At 44.7% G+C, this 18,112-nt stretch overlaps 1 protein-coding gene across 1 annotated transcript; it reads right to left on the bottom strand.

Annotated features, from left to right (window-relative positions):
• Positions 1-337: 337 nt before the first annotated feature.
• On the bottom strand, positions 338-14,698 carry SLC31A2 (solute carrier family 31 member 2). The gene is made up of 4 exons (XM_035112813.3): positions 14,541-14,698; positions 5,056-5,122; positions 2,817-3,006; positions 338-2,213 (listed from the first exon to the last, which is right to left on the bottom strand). The coding sequence occupies exons 1-4, from the start codon at positions 14,547-14,549 to the stop codon at positions 2,045-2,047; spliced, it is 435 nt and encodes a 144-aa protein (XP_034968704.1). The 5' UTR covers positions 14,550-14,698; the 3' UTR covers positions 338-2,044.
• Positions 14,699-18,112: the final 3,414 nt, after the last annotated feature.

Here is an 18,112-nt window from a genome sequence, read left to right on the forward strand (position 1 = left end):
AGCAAATGTGATTACCTTGCTTTACGATGCCTTTCCCATTCTTTCCTTAGCTCAGAAAGTTCATTTTTGGTTGGGCTGGGGCAGGGCGGGGAAGACAAGTGGGCTTGCTATACAAGAGCATCAGATCACCTTTGATGGCTCGCCCTCAGTTTGCCAGTTTGTGATTGAATCCCAGCCAAAAGTAGCAACAGTCTGGAATGATCCACAGAGGTATGTACTGAACGTGCTTAAGCAGTTTTGGGGGGAAGAAAATGTAGTTTTCACATGCAGGAACAACCTGAGCCCCCCCCCTCCCCACCTAATTTGAAGACCATAAAGCAACTTCTGAAATCTGATGTGTTAAGTAAAATATTTTATTTGACATTCATATTTCATAGCACATTCATTTTTAATTTAGGGGGTGCCTCCAAGTTAAAGCAAAATGCCGCACAAACGTTTTTCCTTAGTTCAGCAGCTGGAGCCATAATGGCTCCCTCTAGTTGTGTTGGACAACAGCGCCCACAATCTCTGATCACTGATCATGTTGACGGGGGTCATGTTGACAATATCCAGAAGGCACCACATAGGCTATCCTTGCTAAACACCCTGTGTACATTTTCCTCCCAACACAGTATTCCAGGTGTGGTCTGACCAAAGCAGAATAAAGTACTGTTACTATGGCCTGACTATGTATAAGGCAGCTAGCTCCCTGTCCCCCAAGCATTGACCAGACCCAGTCCCGCAATGCATTAGTGAGGCTAACATTTGATTCCCCCCTCTTTACAGCCTCACCATGTGGTGCTGAGTCCCTTATGTTAATTATGCAGAGTCTTCCCTTTTGTGCCCTGAATCCAATACCCCCACCCCAGAAAATAAAAGAATGTAAGAGCTCTATTGGTCAAAACCAAAGGCTTTACATATAGTCTGGACAAAATAAGAGCAGCTGGGTCAGACCAATGGCCCAAATACTCTGGTATCCTGTTCTGACCGTGGCCAACCAGACACTTCCATTGGAAGCCCTTAAGCAGAACCCGAACACCAGAGCCCTCTCCCCTCCTGTGGTTTCCAGCAACTGGGATTCAGAAGCAAATTGCCTGTGGCTGTGGCAGTGGGCAACCAGTTGGCTATGGGAATCCCATGGCTCTCTCCCATTAACAATCCTCAGCAACTGGGATTCAGAGGGGTGTTGGAGGGGTAGGACCTAGTCATCAGAAGTGGCAGCCACCTGAAACATTATCCTCTTGTGAATTTGCCCAGCTGCCCTTTATTGCTGCCCACTTTGGTGGCTGTAGCAGTAATGCATACCATAGCTTGCTGACTTATGTGCTGTGTGAAGAAGCACTTCCCTCCTGAATGCTAGAGTCTCCCACCCTTCTGAGTTATTGGATGGCCCCAGTTCTAGGTTTATGAGAAGTGGGGGGAACACTTTTTCTAATCCCCTTTCCTCCCATTATGTATAATTTTACATATCTCCACCATTGCCCCCCTACACTAAAAAGCCCCCAAGAGAATGCAACCGAATAGCAGGGCATGTGCTTTGAATGAAGTTGGCATGGCTTCCATCCCCTCAGAGGACAGAGCATAGCAGTGTTTTATAATAATAATAGTAATTTATTATTTATACCCCGCCCATCTGGCTGAGTCTCCCCAGCAACTCTGGGCAGCTGGTTGGTAAAGTTGCCCCGCCCACCTCACTTTCAAGAGTTGCTGCCAGTCAGAGTGGACAGTGCAAGGCCCAGCTGACGAGTGGTTACATATCCTGAGGGTAGAAAGCAAAACATCTCAGTTCTAGCTATTGAGCATTTGTTCCAAGGCACGTAGTAAAGGCACTTACAAATAAATTCCAGTGAAAGAACAAAAAGGTAGAAGGTTTAAAAATGCCCTGCCTGTGGAGGTCAGAGGATGGGAGAAATATTGGGGAGCAGGGGAAAGTATCTTGGAACTACAACAGGGTGACTCCTGTTTACCCAGTTCAGTATCCAAGCACCACAGATCCTTTCCCAATGTAGGAGTCTCCAGTTAATCAGCACTCTTAAACCATCTTCCTGTGCTGATGCCAGCGCTGCTATCTGGGACTGAGCAGCGGGTATGCTATGTAGTAGCCAATGGCAGAGCCTGCAATCACTCCCAGGAAGATCCACACGTTGTAAGACATCACAGCCAGCATCACCAGGTAACCGAGGACTACTTGGACCACATGGAGCAGGGTCTGGACGACATGCCACGAAAACCAACTTTTCCAAAAGGAAAGAGAAACAAATGTCAGGGTTTATCTACACTTCACTTTCCTTGTGGGTGGCGCTGTGGGTTAAACCACAGAGCCTAGGGCTTGCCGATCAGAAGGTCGGCGGTTCGAATCCCCGCGACGGGGTGAGCTCCCGTTACTCGGTCCCTGCTCCTGCCAATCTAGCAGTTTGAAAGCACATCAAAGTGCAAGTAGATCAATAGGTACCGCAACAGCGGAAAGGTAAATGGCGTTTCCTTGCGCTGCTCTGGTTTGCCAGAAGCGGCTTAGTCATGCTGGCCACATGACCTGGAAGCTGTATGCCAGCTCCCTCGGCCAATAATGTGAGATGAGCGTCGCAACCCCAGAGTCAGTCACGACTGGACCTAATGGTCAGGGGTCCCTTTACCTTTACTTCAACTTTCCTCCATGATTTCCAGGCACAGTCTGCACTTTGAAGTTCTGTGTCTGAATGCACTTTCTCCGCCCCCACCCCTCCAGAGCTTTCCCCATGAAAACCCACCCTTTAAAGCGGAATCAGAGCAAACCTCAATACAGGTTTTCTGCAGATTGCTGTTAGCTTCCCCACCCCACCCCACCCCATTTTTTTTACTTCTTTGGGGTGCTGCTTAGCTGTTCCAGGCCCGTGTTAATAGATGCCCTTTCTGGCTCTCTCAAGGTCTCCTGGCTGATGCTGGAGGCAATGGATGGCATTGTGTACTGCAGCACTTTCGCCTTGCCAACCTTTATGAATTCGTACAACACTGCAAGCAGCATGATCACCAGTACTGAGAGCACCATCCCTGTTGGGTAAAAAACAACAGATTTACGGTTGGAGATGGGGTGGGTGGGTGTAAAAATTTATTTGTAAACAACCATTCCCAAACATCTGTGTAACTACAGACTGCATAATTCAACTGCAGGATTCCATTTCCTGCAAACCTTATCTTTTTGGGGGAGGTTGGGTGTTTTTTTTAAGGGTGCAAACTTCTAGCCCATATGTGTGTTAAGCTTATTTCTGGAAAGGGAAAATCAAGGAGTATTCATTTTATATGCACTTTTAGCACTCCGTGGCACAGCTGAAATATTAAAATGTGATAAAGATAATAGTTTACTGATAATACAACTATTAAGAAGTAAGCATGGTAATGATATCCAAAATAGTCACATCAGCACCCGCTCATATTAAAAGATCATTCATTATTACAAATACCCTGTTTATCCAAACAACAAGAGCAGGAGGCTCAATAAGACTTCCAGAGTGAGAGGAAATGGAGGAGATTCAGGCGGCAACCCTACACCCACTTTTCTAGGAGTAAGACCCACAAAACTCAGTGGGACTTAATCACAGGTGTAGACATGTGGAGGATTACAGTGTCAAATTTCCAAGATGCAAGTGGAGCGTTGCTTTTGCTAACCATCTTTCAAACGTTTTCACATACCTGTTTTTAATCAACAATTTTAAGGTTCTAGTTTCTATTTCTGTAAACAATTCAAATAATAATAATAATAAAGCTGGCTTTGACTGCCAAACCCCAATGGTCTCTGTTATGAGACTTTTCCCTATCACTGCTTTCCAGTATATTAATTCCCACAAACTACCAGACCACTGCTATGGGTTGTTGGTGTTTTCACTGCTCATCTGTAGGGAGCTAGATTTGATCTCAAGAAACCTACTAGAGCCTCAACAATTAATATCCTTGTCCAAGAGGCATGTGCTCTGTGTGTGTGTGTGTGTGTGTGTGTGTTCATGTAAATTACCTAATTCACTCATATGCCTGTCTCTATCCTCCCTTAACGCTGTGTCTGTATGCTTTTTAGCTGTTTTTTAACTGTCGTGCGTAAAAACAGGGAGGGGGGTCCTTAAACTTTTATTTGGGAAGGTGGGGTGAAGGTTGAGTCTCTTCCAGACCTATTCTACCTTTCACATACCGGTATATCCAACCTTCCCTGGTTTAGCATCCAGATAACCTTCCACAAAGTCCAGCATGGTCAGTAGTCAGAAATTGTGGGATTTGTAGTTCAGCATCATTTGGAAAGCAGCAGCTTCCCACCCCTGGCATGGAGGAAGTTCTCCTTAACCACCTTCTCTGCCCCTGAAGGGAGCTGTAGTTCTCACGGGCTCCCCATTCTTTTGCCACACCATGCATGACAGAGACTAGACTGGAAAGTAAGCTATCTTATACCATGTCACACCAATGGTCCATGTAGTTAGGTAATGTCTCTCCCAGCTCTACCTGGAGATGCTGGGGATTGAACCCATAACCACCTACACGCAAAGCAGATGCTCTGCCACTGAGCTACAGCTGAGATATTATAGACAATTGGTCTTCTGTGGGCTTTTCCACACTTACCTTTCCACTGCTCTTTCCATGCACAGCAGAGTATTAAAACTCCGTGTCCAAGTGCCCCCCTTTTTTGCTCCAGAGCTTTCCCTCCAAAAACCCACTCTTTATAAACAAACAGCAATCTGTGGGAAAGCAGAATTGCCCTTTGCTCCAATTGAGCACTAAAGAGTAGGTTTTTTGCAGGGAAAGCTCTAGGGCAAAGAAAGAGTGCTCACACACAAGAATTTTAAAGTGCAAGCCTGCACCTGGAAAGAGGGAGGTAAAAACTAAGTATGGGTAAATCCTGTGTTAGTTTGACTTCTGCCTTTTGGCCCTCAAAACTATTATGAAGCCAAGCATTCTGAGGAGTCAGTTGCCCAGGGAAGCCTTATGCATGGCACAGAGCAAGCTTTGTCATCTTTGATTCTGAGGCTAAGGTTTCATATAATCTTCCCTCATCCTCAAGACCTTTCTTGTTTGCCTCAGCAGCTCATATTTACTTAAGAGATAAGGCTGTTTTCTTACCTGCTGGGGTGTGTGTTTTCCAGAAGTCAAAAAGAAGGACCACTTTGTCCGAGAAATAGAAAAACATCTGTAGAAGATGGATGGGAAGGAGGAAGAATTAATGAAGAGGAAACATTGGCAAGGTTTCTGGGACTAGCTATGGACCAAGGGTGGGTGAATCTGCCAATCTCAATCTCCTCCCAATTCAATCCACTAATTTCTCCTCTACCTGCAGAATTAAAGGTCAATGTCAATTTCTCACTTATCTGGTCTTACTTTCAGTTCTCCACATTTCCACGTCAGTATGCAATTCTTTTTTTAAGTGCTCATGATAATTCACCAACATGTTAGTGCAAACTTCTCCTGATACACTTTTTTGGGGCATATTATTTTCACACACACACATTTATGCACAATTTACCCTAGTATATGTAAAGTAGCCCCACTAGCTTCTGGTTGATAGGCCTGTTTAATAAGCCAGAGCTCCAAATCTAATTACCTAAATCCAGTACGCGACTGTACCTAGAATCATAGAATCCTAGAGTTGGAAGAGACCACAAGGGCCATCCAGTCCAACCCCCTGCCAAGCAGGAAACACCATCAAAGCATTCTTTACATATGCCTGTCAAGCCTCTGCTTAAAGACCTCCAAAGAAGGAGACTCCACCACACTCCTTGGTAGCAAATTCCACTGCCGAACAGCTCTTACTGTCAGGAAGTTCTTCCTAATGTTTAGGTGGAATCTTCTTTCCTATAGTTTGAATCCATTGCTCCATGTCCGCTTCTCTGGAGCAGCAGAAAACAACCTTTCTCCCTCCTCTATATGACATCCTTTTATATATTTGAACATGGCTATCATATCACCCCTTAACCTTCTCTTCTCCAGGCTAAACATACGCAGCTCCATAAGCCGTTCCTCATAAGGCATCGTTTCCAGGCCTTTGACCATTTTCGTTGCCCTCTTCTGGACACGTTCCAGCTTGTCAGTATCCTCCTTGAACTGTGGTGCCCAGAACTGGACACAGTATTCCAGGTGAGGTCTGACCAGAGCAGAATACAGTGGTACTATTACTTCCCTAGATCTAGATGTTATACTCCTATTGATGCAGCCCAGAATTGCATTGGCTTTTTTTAGCTGCAGACCCTAATGGTCAAGGGTACCTTTACCTTTACCTTTTTAAATCCAGGGCAGGCTTATGCAAGATCTTGAATAGCCTCCACAAATCTGGTGTCCTGCCAATGGTTTTGAAATACACATCCCATCAGCCCCAGCAAGCACGACTGTTCATTGCTGGAACTGATGGAGGTGTAGTCGAACAGATCTGGAAGGAAACATGTTGACGCAAATTGATCCATTGGGACTGGTAGGGCAGAAAGCAAGGAGCCCAACAGCAGGTAGCGCTAGGGCCAGTGAGAGGTGGTGCCAACTAATTCTAGTGCTTCCCCATCCTCCTCCTTGCTGAAGTCCTACAAAGGCAACACCAGGACTAAAAGTGCATTCAGACGTGAGGAACAGTGTGTTAGTTCTCCTGTCCCATTTTCTGACCTTCCTTTCAAACTGCAGTAGTACCTGTGGTGTTACCGGGGGGGGGGGTGGATGTTGACTGATATACCAGCATGCCATGTTAAATTCAATTCACACCAGCAGGCACAGTGTGGCACAACATCTAACATAATTGGACAGCATTGCCACACCCGAACTTTCCCCCTGTGAAAATGGCAGGAATGAACTGCATGCTAGGTTGCTGCCCCAATTTTTTTTACTTCCCCCTACAGCACATGCATAAACCGCCATCTTGACCGCTGGACCCGCTCTCGGTGTCACCTGCTCCATTTGCCGGAGCCTGTCTTCGCATGCAAGGGAAGCCCCTCACTCACTGAGGGTTTGAGACCCATCAGCTACCCTCGCCTAGTTTAGCTGAGAGTATTGACTTCCGGTCTGCCGTGCTGGTATGGAGGCGCAGAGACCTTGAGCTCCGAGGTCTCTGGCATCACGGAGGGGGGGAATCATAAAATGGACCACCTTCGACTGCCTACTTTCATGGGACTCTCTCGTGGAAGGAGGGGGTGTGTGGAGGCAGGATTGGAAGAAGGTGGATATTGGTTATGTATGTTCTGTTTTATATCCTTTTTTTCTCTTTAATGCAAAAAATTCAATAAAAATTATTATTATTATATATATATAATAGTTTAGCCGAGAGTATTTGTACAGTACCTGGTTTATTGAGAGTATTTGTACCCTGCTGTTCAGCCAGAAAGGCTCCCAGAGCAGCTTACACACAATCAAAACAAGGCAGTTCTTACCCACAAGGCTTACACCCACAAGGGAAAAGGGAAGGGAAGGAAGAGGAAAAACAAAACTCAGGCACAAGTTTCTAAATCGTTGTTCCTATATTGAACAGGAGTGGGAGGAGGTGCCTGGTGGAGCTCTGACAAAGTTGATGAAATGAGCCCTGCTTCCCATCGCTCCTGGTCTGGTGGAATGGCAGCTGAGGTGAGAGGAGGCCTGATGGACATGGCCTGTCATAGCAGAGCTGGTGTCTGCTTCCCAGCTCTCCCATGGCTCTGTAGTCATTCACTATTTTACTCTACTGAGGTGTGGCTGGTACAGATAGGAGCTAGAGCTAAAGACGTTTTAGGGTTAGGAGCTTGGTGGAATAATTAACAATAACAACAACAACAACAATTTATTATTTGTACCCCGCCCATCTGGCTGGGTCTCCCCAGCCACTCTGGGCAGCTTCCAACAAAGATTAAAAATACATTAAAATGTCACGCATTTAAAACTTCCCCAAACAGGGCTGCCTTCAGATATCTTCTAAATGTCAGGTAGTTGTTTATCTCTTTTGACATCTGGTGGGAGGGCATTACACAGGGCAGGTGCGACTCCCGAGAAAGCCCTCTGCCTGGTTCCTTGTAACTTGGCTTCTCGCAACGAGGGAACCGCCAGAAGGCCCTCGGCACTGGACCTCAGTGTCCGGGCAGAACCATGGGGGTGGAGATGCTCCTTCAGGTATACTGAGGCGAGGCCATTTAGGGCTTTAAATGTCAGCACCAACACTTTGAACTGTGCTCAGAAACGTACTGGGAGCCAATGTAGGCTCTGAATCCAGAAGTTCCTAGTTTGATCCCTGGAACCTCCAGATGACCAGTCAGTCACAGACCTTGTGTGTGTGTGTGTGTGTGTGTGTGTGTGTGTGTGTGTGTGTAATTTACCACAGGTGTCAGGGTGACTCAACCAGTAACACAGGCTATATTTTACAACTTGTACCACTGGTTTGATTCTGTACAAGGAAGTTCTTTATCATGTGCCATTTTCACCATCCCAACCTATGATTATCTGTCATCTTATTCCAACTAATTGTTGGGCCTCTGTTTTGCTTATTAAAGCGGAAGCTCTATTATGGTATGGTCAAAAACAGGGTAAGCGTCTTTGCAAATCCCTCATTCACAGGGTAAGTGAACTCTGAGCAGCACCAATTTCTTGGTGCCAAATTCCACACCTGTGTCGGATCTTCGAACAGAAATTGTTCAGTTCAAGTTGAATCTCTCTTGAAACATGCAAAACTGAGAATGTGAAAGGAGAACCAAAACTGTATTATGGAAAAGCTGATTTCTTAAGAGGCAGAGGGTCAGTTGCAAAAGCCTATGGAGTGGATGGAGCATTTCGGCCCCATCCCTGCCCAAGTTCTGGAGAGCCACTGCCAGCCAGAGAAGAAAATAGGTTAGATCAGTGTTCTTCAACCTTAGGTCCTCAGATGTCTCTGGATTCCAGCTCCCATAACCCTTGACCACTGAGCTTGCTGGCTGGCTGGGGGTGTCATGGGAGATGGGGTCCAAAAACATTTATAATAATATTAATAATAATAATAATAATAATTTATTATTTCTACCCGCCCATCTGGGTGGCTTTAGAGGGCCACAGGCTCCCCACCCTTGCATAATTTATTATTATCAATAACTATGATTGTGTTTCTATCACATTCTTCCTCCCATAAGAGTCCAGGGCAGTTCACATCATTAAAGAAGTATATTCACAATAATTAAAGCATAAAAGGATGTCATATAGAGGAGGGAGAAAAGTTGTTTTCTGCTGCTCCAGAGAAGTAGACACGGAGCAATGGATTCAAACTACAAGAAAGAAAATTCCACCTAAACATTAGGAAGAACTTCCTGACAGTAAGAGCTGTTCAGCAGTGGAATTTGCTGCCAAGGAGTGTGGTGGAGTCTCCTTCTTTGGAGGTCTTTAAGTGGAGGCTTGACGGCCATATGTCAGGAATGTTTTGATGGTGTTTCCTGCTTGGCAGGGGGTTGGACTGGATGGCCCTTGTGGTCTCTTCCAACTATGATTCTATTCAAAACTACATCTCTTAAAAGCCACTTTAAGGCAGTTTCTCGTAATTTTTCAACTAAATTAAAATAAACCTAATCTTCTTTGCATGCAGAAGGTCCCAGGCTCAAACCCTGTCTTCTCCAGGTAGCACTCGAAAAACTCCTGTCTGAAACCCAGGGGAGTTGCTGCTTGCCAGTGTCAACAATACTGAGGTTTTAAACGCTCAACCTAAAGCAATAAGCTGAACATACACTGTCTGACAAAGAAACTCCAATGGGAAGTGAGAAGAAATTCACACAAGACTGGGCATGTCTAGGTGGCACATCACAATTATTGGATTGCTGTTAATGAGAGAGGAGATGGAGGCGGAAACAGAACCAGGATTGAGTCTTTCATTGCAAAAGAGCTTGGGAAGAAAGCCGTGGTTTCTAATCAGTGGGATAATCGGGTAAACACTTCTAGCAGATCACATGAAGGGAGAACAGAGAACTGGAGAATTTCCTATGTTTCACTAATTCCTGAGGAACATAGGAAGCTGCCAGACCACTGCTCTACCTAGTTCAGCAGTGTTTACCAACCCTGGGTCTCCAGCTGTTTTTGGACTACAATTCCCATCATACCTGACCACTGGTCTTGCTAGCTAAGGATGACGGGTGTTGTAGACCAACAACAGCTTGGGACCCAAGGTTGAGAAACACTAGACTACACTGACCGGCAGTGATTCTCCAGGCTTTCAAGGCTGGAAGTCTCTCCCAGCCCTGCCTGGAGACACTCGGAATTGAACCAAGGGTCATTCCGCATGAGAATCAGATCTACATTCTCTTATGGTCAGTGAGGGGTATGGCCTCAGCTGAGGCTGAGGCCTAGAACGAGTCCCAAATGTCCGTTAAAGAACACTGGAGGGAGACACTTGGCCCTTGGGGCTGTTTTCTCCCTTCCCTGGCATATTTACAAGGATACCCAAAGTCTTGTTTACCACTCTGGTGAACTGGTAAAAGCTGAATTTGGATAGCAGCTACTGAGACTCTGCTATAAAAAAAGGCAGCTCCGAGTTTTAAATTGGTGTGGCGCTTCTTTACTACAGATAGAGGCCCTAAACCACGAATCCTCTGTAGTGTTCTTTTTCCAAGTGCCTCTGTCCATCTCATGAGGAAATATTTGCCATAATTTTGGAAACCTTAAGAGTTCACCTGTCCCCCACCACCTCCACGTGTACATGGTTGACATCAAATGGCATAAGGATTCAACACTTGCAACCCGAATGTCAGAAATAGAAGGAATGATTTGCAACAGTAAGATATGAACCATTAGAACGGCATTGCTTTCAAGTACAACAGGAGAGTTAGACAGGTGTTTAACTGAGCAATCCTATTGCACTCTTATTTGAGAGCTACTTTAGGGATGGGCAAATATGCAAGTTTCTTATTTTTCCAATGTCAGGTTCACTTCTTCACGTTTTTACATCACTCTACCATTTTTTATTTTTTATTCAGTTTTAAAAAGGCCTCTTTAAAATACAACAGAATTTGAGTGCAAATGTCCCCATATAGAGAGAGAGCCAAATATACATATTTTTGCAAACCGAGTAGGCCCCCAACACAGATATTAATATAGGCACGTACACTCTGTCTTGGTATATGCAGTTTCGTACCTGTTACAAGGCTAGGGAAAGGCCTTACAAAATTCGTAGAAGTTCAAATTTTGACAGTGGCGCTGTTTCAGTTTGTGACGTGTATTGTTTTGGAAAGCACAAATTAAACCATCTATGGCTTTTAAACTGTGTGTGAGAGGGTAATTGTTTTTGTTTGTTACTACCGGTATGTTGCGTATTTTGGTGCTTTTATATTGTAAAATGCCCTGTGATTCTCAGATGAAGGTGGTATGGAAATTTAATTATTATTATTAATAATAATAATACAGTGATGCCTTGCAAGACGAATTTATTTCATTCCGCGAAAAATTTGTCTTGCGAATCACAGTTTCCCATAGGAATGCATTGAAATTTCTTTTCCTTTTTTTGCCCATAGGAACGCATTAATTAAATTTCAATGCATTCCTATCGGAAACTGCGATTCGAAAGATTAATTTTTCGCAAAACGAATTCGTCTTGCGAGTCACCATCAGATTGCAAGACGCATTCGTCTTGCGAAAAATTCGTCTTGCAGGGCATTCGTCTTGGGAGGTACCACTGTAAATTAGTCAGGCTTGTGAACGGAATCAGATTTCTCCATCCATCCCTACAATGAATGCAGTGGGACTTCTGAGAAAATAGGAATAGGACTCTTTCACATTGAAATCAAGGGGGCTTAAAAGGACTTTGCCTTGACTGGCTTGTTCTCATAGTGTTTACGCTGGGGACTACAATAAATATCAGAGTCCTCTTCCATAGGAAGTTGCATCAGCCTGTTGCAGCAAATGCAAAAGAATGTGACTGGCCTATTGAGACCTACTTCCAAGTATGCATACACAGGATCGCTCTACTGAGGTGGGACAGTTTGGCACATCCTCAAGTAGGGCTTCCTGAGTAAACTGGCAGGTAGTCAGGATGCGGAAGCTGTACTGTCTAACCCACTTTCCTGGAACCAAAGAACAGCTTCCGATTATGCTGGGAAAGCCCACTGAGGAAGCATGACTCATATCACCCGACTGCCTTTTTCATGCACACACACGTTGCATTATTTTAACTAGTAAAACACTTCTTTAAAAGCCATTAGTAGGGGGACGGGATTGCAACAAGAAAATTCAGAGCCTTGTCAAATTACAGCAGAGTCACCTCCAAACCCAGTAGTGGCTGGCGCCCTCTGAGAGACAACTTTTCCTCAATTGGTGGCCTTCGGAATGACTAGGAAATACCTGGATGCAGTGGTGATTGGTGCCCATTGAGACAGATGGTGCCATAGTCAATGAGAGGCAGAGGCAACTCATTCTAGTTTTGCTCCCCCCCTCCCTGTTGAGTTCTACAAGGGCAACACTGAAACCAAGGAGCAAGCTGACTGGCAGTTCCACCCCCTGGACTGGCTGTAAGTACGGTAGGAAGGCAGGGAGTAGGAAGGCTGGCTGTGGTTGGTAGAACAGGGCTCCATTTGTCCCAATGGACCAGCCCCCATTCTCCAGCTCTCTCTTGTCCTCCACTTGCCTTTTGGGAAGACAATAGGATTGGGTTGAGACTCAGGCTGCAAATCCACACACAGCAGTCCAAGGGCCATTTCACATTGCTAAAGGCTCTTCTGTTTCTGCAGCCCATTTACCTGGTGGTAGTCCAGTTTAGGCTGGTCCAGTTGGGCACTGCCCCATCAACCCCAACTGCTCCTGCCTGTCTGCCCTTTTACTTGCAACCAGTCCAGGGGGTGGCCCTGCCTGCCAGCTTCCTCGTCCTTAGTCTCAAGTGTTGCCCTTGAAGCCAGAAAGGAGAAGGATGGCAGGGGACTAGACCATAATTAGTTGGTTCTGGCTCCACTGGTCTGAATGAGCTCCAGCAGTTGCCTGTCTTGTGCTGACCTCTGAAGCAGGAAACCCATCTATCTGGACAGGAGGTTATGGGGGTGGGGGAGGAATGAAAGTCTGTGTGGGGGCATTTTACATCCCTAGCCATACCAATTAGCTCTCAGGTACAATTTAGCAAGGACCTTTCAAACCCTAGCTTGGAGCCAGGGTACTTGAGGGATCACCTCCTCCTGTACTCTCCCAACGATCAGGAGGAGATAAGTGTCAGACCTAGGATAGAGGCATTGCTGGTGGTAACAAAGGTGGCACTGTAAGGGAGGATTTGGGGGCAGGTGCCTGCAGCCCCACTCAGCAACACAAGTAGGAAGGTTCTCAAAGCATCAGGACTCTCTCATTACATTCTGAAGTAACAGGTAGGTAGCCATGTTGGTCTGAGTCGAAGCAAAATAAAAAAATTCCTTCAGTAGCACCTTAAAGACCAACTAAGTTTTTATTTTGGTATGAGCTTTTGTGTGCATGCACACTTCTTCAGATACACTTGAAACAGAAGGGTCTGACTCTTCTGCTTCAAGTGTATCTGAAGAAGTGTGCATGCACACGAAAGCTCATACCAAAATAAAAACTTAGTTGGTCTTTAAGGTGCTACTGAAGGAATTTTTATTATTATTCTGAAGTAAGTGAAACAACACATGTCTCCATCTAAAGAGGGTCACCCTTGCAAAACCATGAAGTCCAGAGTCCGAAATTGCCTAACTATACCACTTCCAGACAGTTAGGGGGAGATTCTATAGCATAGCAGCAAATTCTGGGTGTACAATTCAGGGTGATTAGGCATGCCTGTGCAACAAACCTATTCCAGCCCACCCCACCATAATCATTTTCATAGCCTTCTATATACTATGACGTTAGATTCTTCTGAGCTGCCTGCATGGTGCATAGCCACTGGGAGAGCTGGACCAAAATTTTCTTTATATATCTAAATTTTATATTCATGCACTCTGGACCCAAGATATATCTCCCCAACCCCACTCAAGGATTTAGTGCCGGTAAGGCAAGGGCATAGCCGCAGCTCAGTGGTACAGCATCTGCTTAGAGAAGGTCCCAGATTCAGTCCCTGCCATCTCCAGGTAGGAATGGGAACAGTCCTTTTCTGAAATGAAGAGCAGCTGCCAGTCAGTGTGTGTAAACAATTGTTGTTGTTCTGGCTGTGTAAACATTAGGTGAGCTTGATGAGCAATGGTTTGACTCTGCGTGAGGCAGCTTCTGATGAAACTCGCCAAACGGTAAGAGATGTATGTACATCAAGTCATCCCAAAATCTCTCCACTCCACCCCCCCATTAGGGACAAAATAAAGCTCATTGTTTTACTGTACAAGGAACCAAACAAAACAACAGTCTGTTCCTGGTAAACAGGCAACAGATGGAGACGCTGACTCGCCCAGGGTGCAAATTAAGATCGCAATCGAAATTTCATTACGACGCTCTTAAGAGAGCTAAATAAAGGCTACTTTCTGTGCACAGTTACGTTGTACAGTAGTAAAGTAGTTGATTGTCCGGCATTTGTTTATAAAAATTGGATCAGCATCGATCTCAGCACGAACGAACACGAGCGAGGCGGGGAGAATTTGTCACTTCACTGTCCACAAACTTTAGTTTTTTTAAAAAAACAAACTCTGCATTTTAATAAGTAAATTAAATAGACACCCTCTACAGTTTTGAAACAGACTTGCCTGCATCATCTTGCTGCAGTATTTTCTTCACCTCTTCGTTTTTTCCTCCGGCAGAAGCAGCAGGCGAGTTGCCGTCTGTGTGCAATTAAGTTCGTTCCACTTGATCAGGTTCCTCCTAAATTCAATCCCTCAGTAAAAGATAATGTATTTAGTGAGGAGTCACGTGGGCGAGGGCGCGGAGCATCCTGGGAATTGCAGTCTTATGATTCTGGTTTATTTCCTCTCCCGTCTTCCTCCCCAGTCCCACCCCAGAATAAATGTTATCTTTCGATTTAGATAAGCGACACATTGCAAACCCTTGATTGACTGCATGCATCGCTTTGTGCTTACTCTAGAGTAAGTGGAGAGTAGGAGTTAAGCTCTCACCCATATTTAAGCAGCTCTTCAGGGCGATTCCAAAAAAGATTGCAATAATACTGCGAATCATAAATGTAAATCTAGGTCAGGTAGTCCTAAGGCTCTTTGCAACGATACCGTTTACCTCGGTTCATAGTTGTAGTTCCCTATTTTTAGAGAAGGGAGAGAGGGAGGGAGAGATTGTACACTTTCAAACTACACCTCCCAGAATGCTTTGCTCGGCAAGCCCGGATGCAACAGCTGTAACAGCTGGTGGGGACGCTGAGGGAAGCACTTCTATTCCTGCAATCGAAGAGGGCCTCCCTGCGATTATCTTATTCGGCTAGGCACAATATTAGTTCTATATTTATTTTATCTTACCATTTATAAGCCGCCTTTTAGGCCACCTACCCTCACAAGGCTCCATACATGCACCCCTCGAATAACAAATATTTCAGTATCATCCTATTTATTATACCATCTTAAGCGTAATCAAAACCAAATACCAGAAACAAAACCACCATACTAAGCAACCTGTCGTTCTATTTACAACCAGTAATCTTTTAAATCTTTATAGCCAATTAAAAGAAAAAAACTACAGGATCTCACCAACTTCTTCTTTTTTATTGAAAAAAGATGAGTCTTAAGCACATAAGACAAGCATGTTGGATCAGGTCAGTGACCCATGTCCAGCATCTTGTTCTCACAGTGGCCGAACAGATGAAAAGGACTCCAATTTCACTCTCTCTCTCTCTCTCTCTCTCTCTCTCTCACACACACACACACACACACACACACACACAGAGTGCATTATCTTGATGTCTGTCCTCTCTGGTTCTCACCATATATGTAAGCTTAACCACACATACCTTGTCCCAGATTTTAGTTATCCATTCTCTCAAGAATGGTGTTCTTACCTCCTCCCCAATAAAATTCTGGCACAGGGGTGCCAACTTGAATAAAATATTGTGGGGGCCCAGGTAAGCCCCTCCCTGCATAATCAATCACACACACCGTCAGTCACACACATGATCAGTACACACACACTGTCTGAATGGGTGTCTGAATGCCCATCAACTTTGTGGGGGCCTGGTGCCCACAAGTAGTTTATTGTGGGTGCCGAAGCCCTCATGACCCCTAGGAGTTGGCTCCTAGGTTCTGACATTAGTTAATAGATGATTAATTCCCTGTCCTCTGTGAGTACAATTTTCTTTAACATATCCAAATAGGAGAATTAAAGGGTTCCCATCACTATACTTTCCAGAATTTTCTGGCATGAACTCCAAATATCTCAGCATTTGCAGCTTTACACCTCCAGCAGGTACCACTGGCAGTTGGGTAAATTAGGCTCAGACATTGTGGTGTTAGGTTCCTGCCATTGGTTAATTCGACAGCCTCCTCATCCCATTTAGATTCATTCCTCAGCAAGAGGGGAGAGATGCAACAGCCCCCTTGCGGCTTTGAGGCTCAGTCTTTGCAGCAGACTGCAGCTGAGGCCACCTGATGCTGCATTTAGAAAAGGGAGGTGGAAGAAAACACAGGAGGGTTCTGCATTTGTCCTTGCCAGCCAGAAGCAGGTTGTTGGGGAGCAATGATTTTAAAACTATTTTAAAAGCAGATTTTCCAGCAGCACGAACTCTGCATCAGACTCCACACACCAAAAAAGGAAAAGCCAAACAAATGCAAAGTGTGCCCTGTTCCTTCCTTACACCCTGAATCCGTGGTGGAGTTCTCCATAGGGAGCTTGTAGCTCTTATCCACTATACATCAGGGATTCATCCATCTATGAAGCGTTACCTGACCGAAGGGGAAGAAGAGGAGATTCCAGCCAGAAAGAAGAACGTGATTTAATATGGTCTGGGGAGTTTAAGAATGGAAACTGAGCACATTCTCCCTTTACATAATTTGTGTGTACACTCTGTCTCTGCAGTAGCGTGTAGTTTGTAGTTAAAGTGCTTAATACCGGTAAATGCCTACACCTAATATGTTTGATTTTTGCCCACCCCAATTTTTCAAACCTCACATCAGCTTTCCAACTTCGTGATGGCCTCACTCCAGTCCACATTTTGTACCCAACTGCACACCAAACAAACAAACGATTCACACTTTTTTCTGTGTATAAAAGAATAAAATTGTAGAGTTGGAAGGAACCACGAAGATCAAGGATAATCTATTCCAACCCCCTGCAATGCAGGAATCTTTTGCCCAACTGGGGCTTGAACAACCATGAGATAAAGTCTCATAATCTACCAACCCAGTTATCCTGAGTTATCCTTCGGGGCCTCAGCTTTCACCATGATTGCTTTCACCATGATACATTTTCTTCCACTCTGGGCAGATCCACACCATGCATTTAAAGCACACTCAACACACATCCTTGTGTGAAGCCACTACCCTGATAAAATGCCAATTGCTTGATTCCTCATCAGATTTTACACAGCTTTAAATATTGAATATATATTGTTACCTGAATGGTGAGAGACTCTGGGAAACTCCTTAGAATGAAGGTCAACGGTCAACAGAGACTGTGGTGTCTTTAGGATACAGTATATGGGTTTTTTATACATACAGTATATAAAACCTGAACCCAGACCCTCCAAAGTGTCCCTATTTTCCAGGGGCGTCCCTGATTTAGAGAAGCAGTCCTGGTTTCTGATTTGACCCCAGAATGTTTCACTTTTCCTTAGGATGTCCCTATTTTCATTGGAGAAATTTTGGATGGCATGGAGTTATCCGACCCCCAAGCCATCTGAAGGCAATCTTGTATAGGGGAGTCCATTGGTCTTGCAGTCCATCGGACTGTCAAGAGTCTCCTCCAGCACTATAATTCAAAAGCATCAATTCTTCGGCGATCAACCTTCTTTATGGTCCAGCTCTCACTTCCAAACATCACTACTGGGAAAACGATAGCTTTAACTATACAGACCTTTGTCAGCAAGGTGATGTCTCTGCTTTTTAAGATGCTGTCTAGGTTTGTCATCGTTTCCAGAAAAGCCCCAAAGACATGTAAAAGGGGGCTTAACAGGCTAGGCTAAAACTGTTAACAAAGAGACTAGTTTGACCACTTCCTATAGACTTCCATCTTACATACATCAAGTCACAGGATTGGTGGTACCCAAATATAATCCAAACCAACTCCCCAATCCTATTATTATTTGTTTCTGTTGATTTATTGGTTTATTAATAGTATATAGAAGATATTCTGTATTTTAATATTTGATGTTTTATTATGTTTT

Source organism: Zootoca vivipara, chromosome Z2 (genome assembly GCF_965207765.1).
Source record: "Zootoca vivipara chromosome Z2, rZooViv2.hap1.1, whole genome shotgun sequence".
NCBI lineage: Eukaryota > Metazoa > Chordata > Lepidosauria > Squamata > Lacertidae > Zootoca > Zootoca vivipara.

Bases quoted from the DNA above. Each gene is read 5' to 3' on its own strand.
- SLC31A2 (XM_035112813.3), bottom strand. The intron at 3,007-5,055 runs GTAAGAAAACAG...TTTACCCAACAG, and splicing joins GAAAACACACACCCCAGCAG to GGATGGTGCTCTCAGTACTG. The intron at 2,214-2,816 runs GTAAAAAAAATG...CTTTTGGAAAAG, and splicing joins CTAAGCAGCACCCCAAAGAA to TTGGTTTTCGTGGCATGTCG.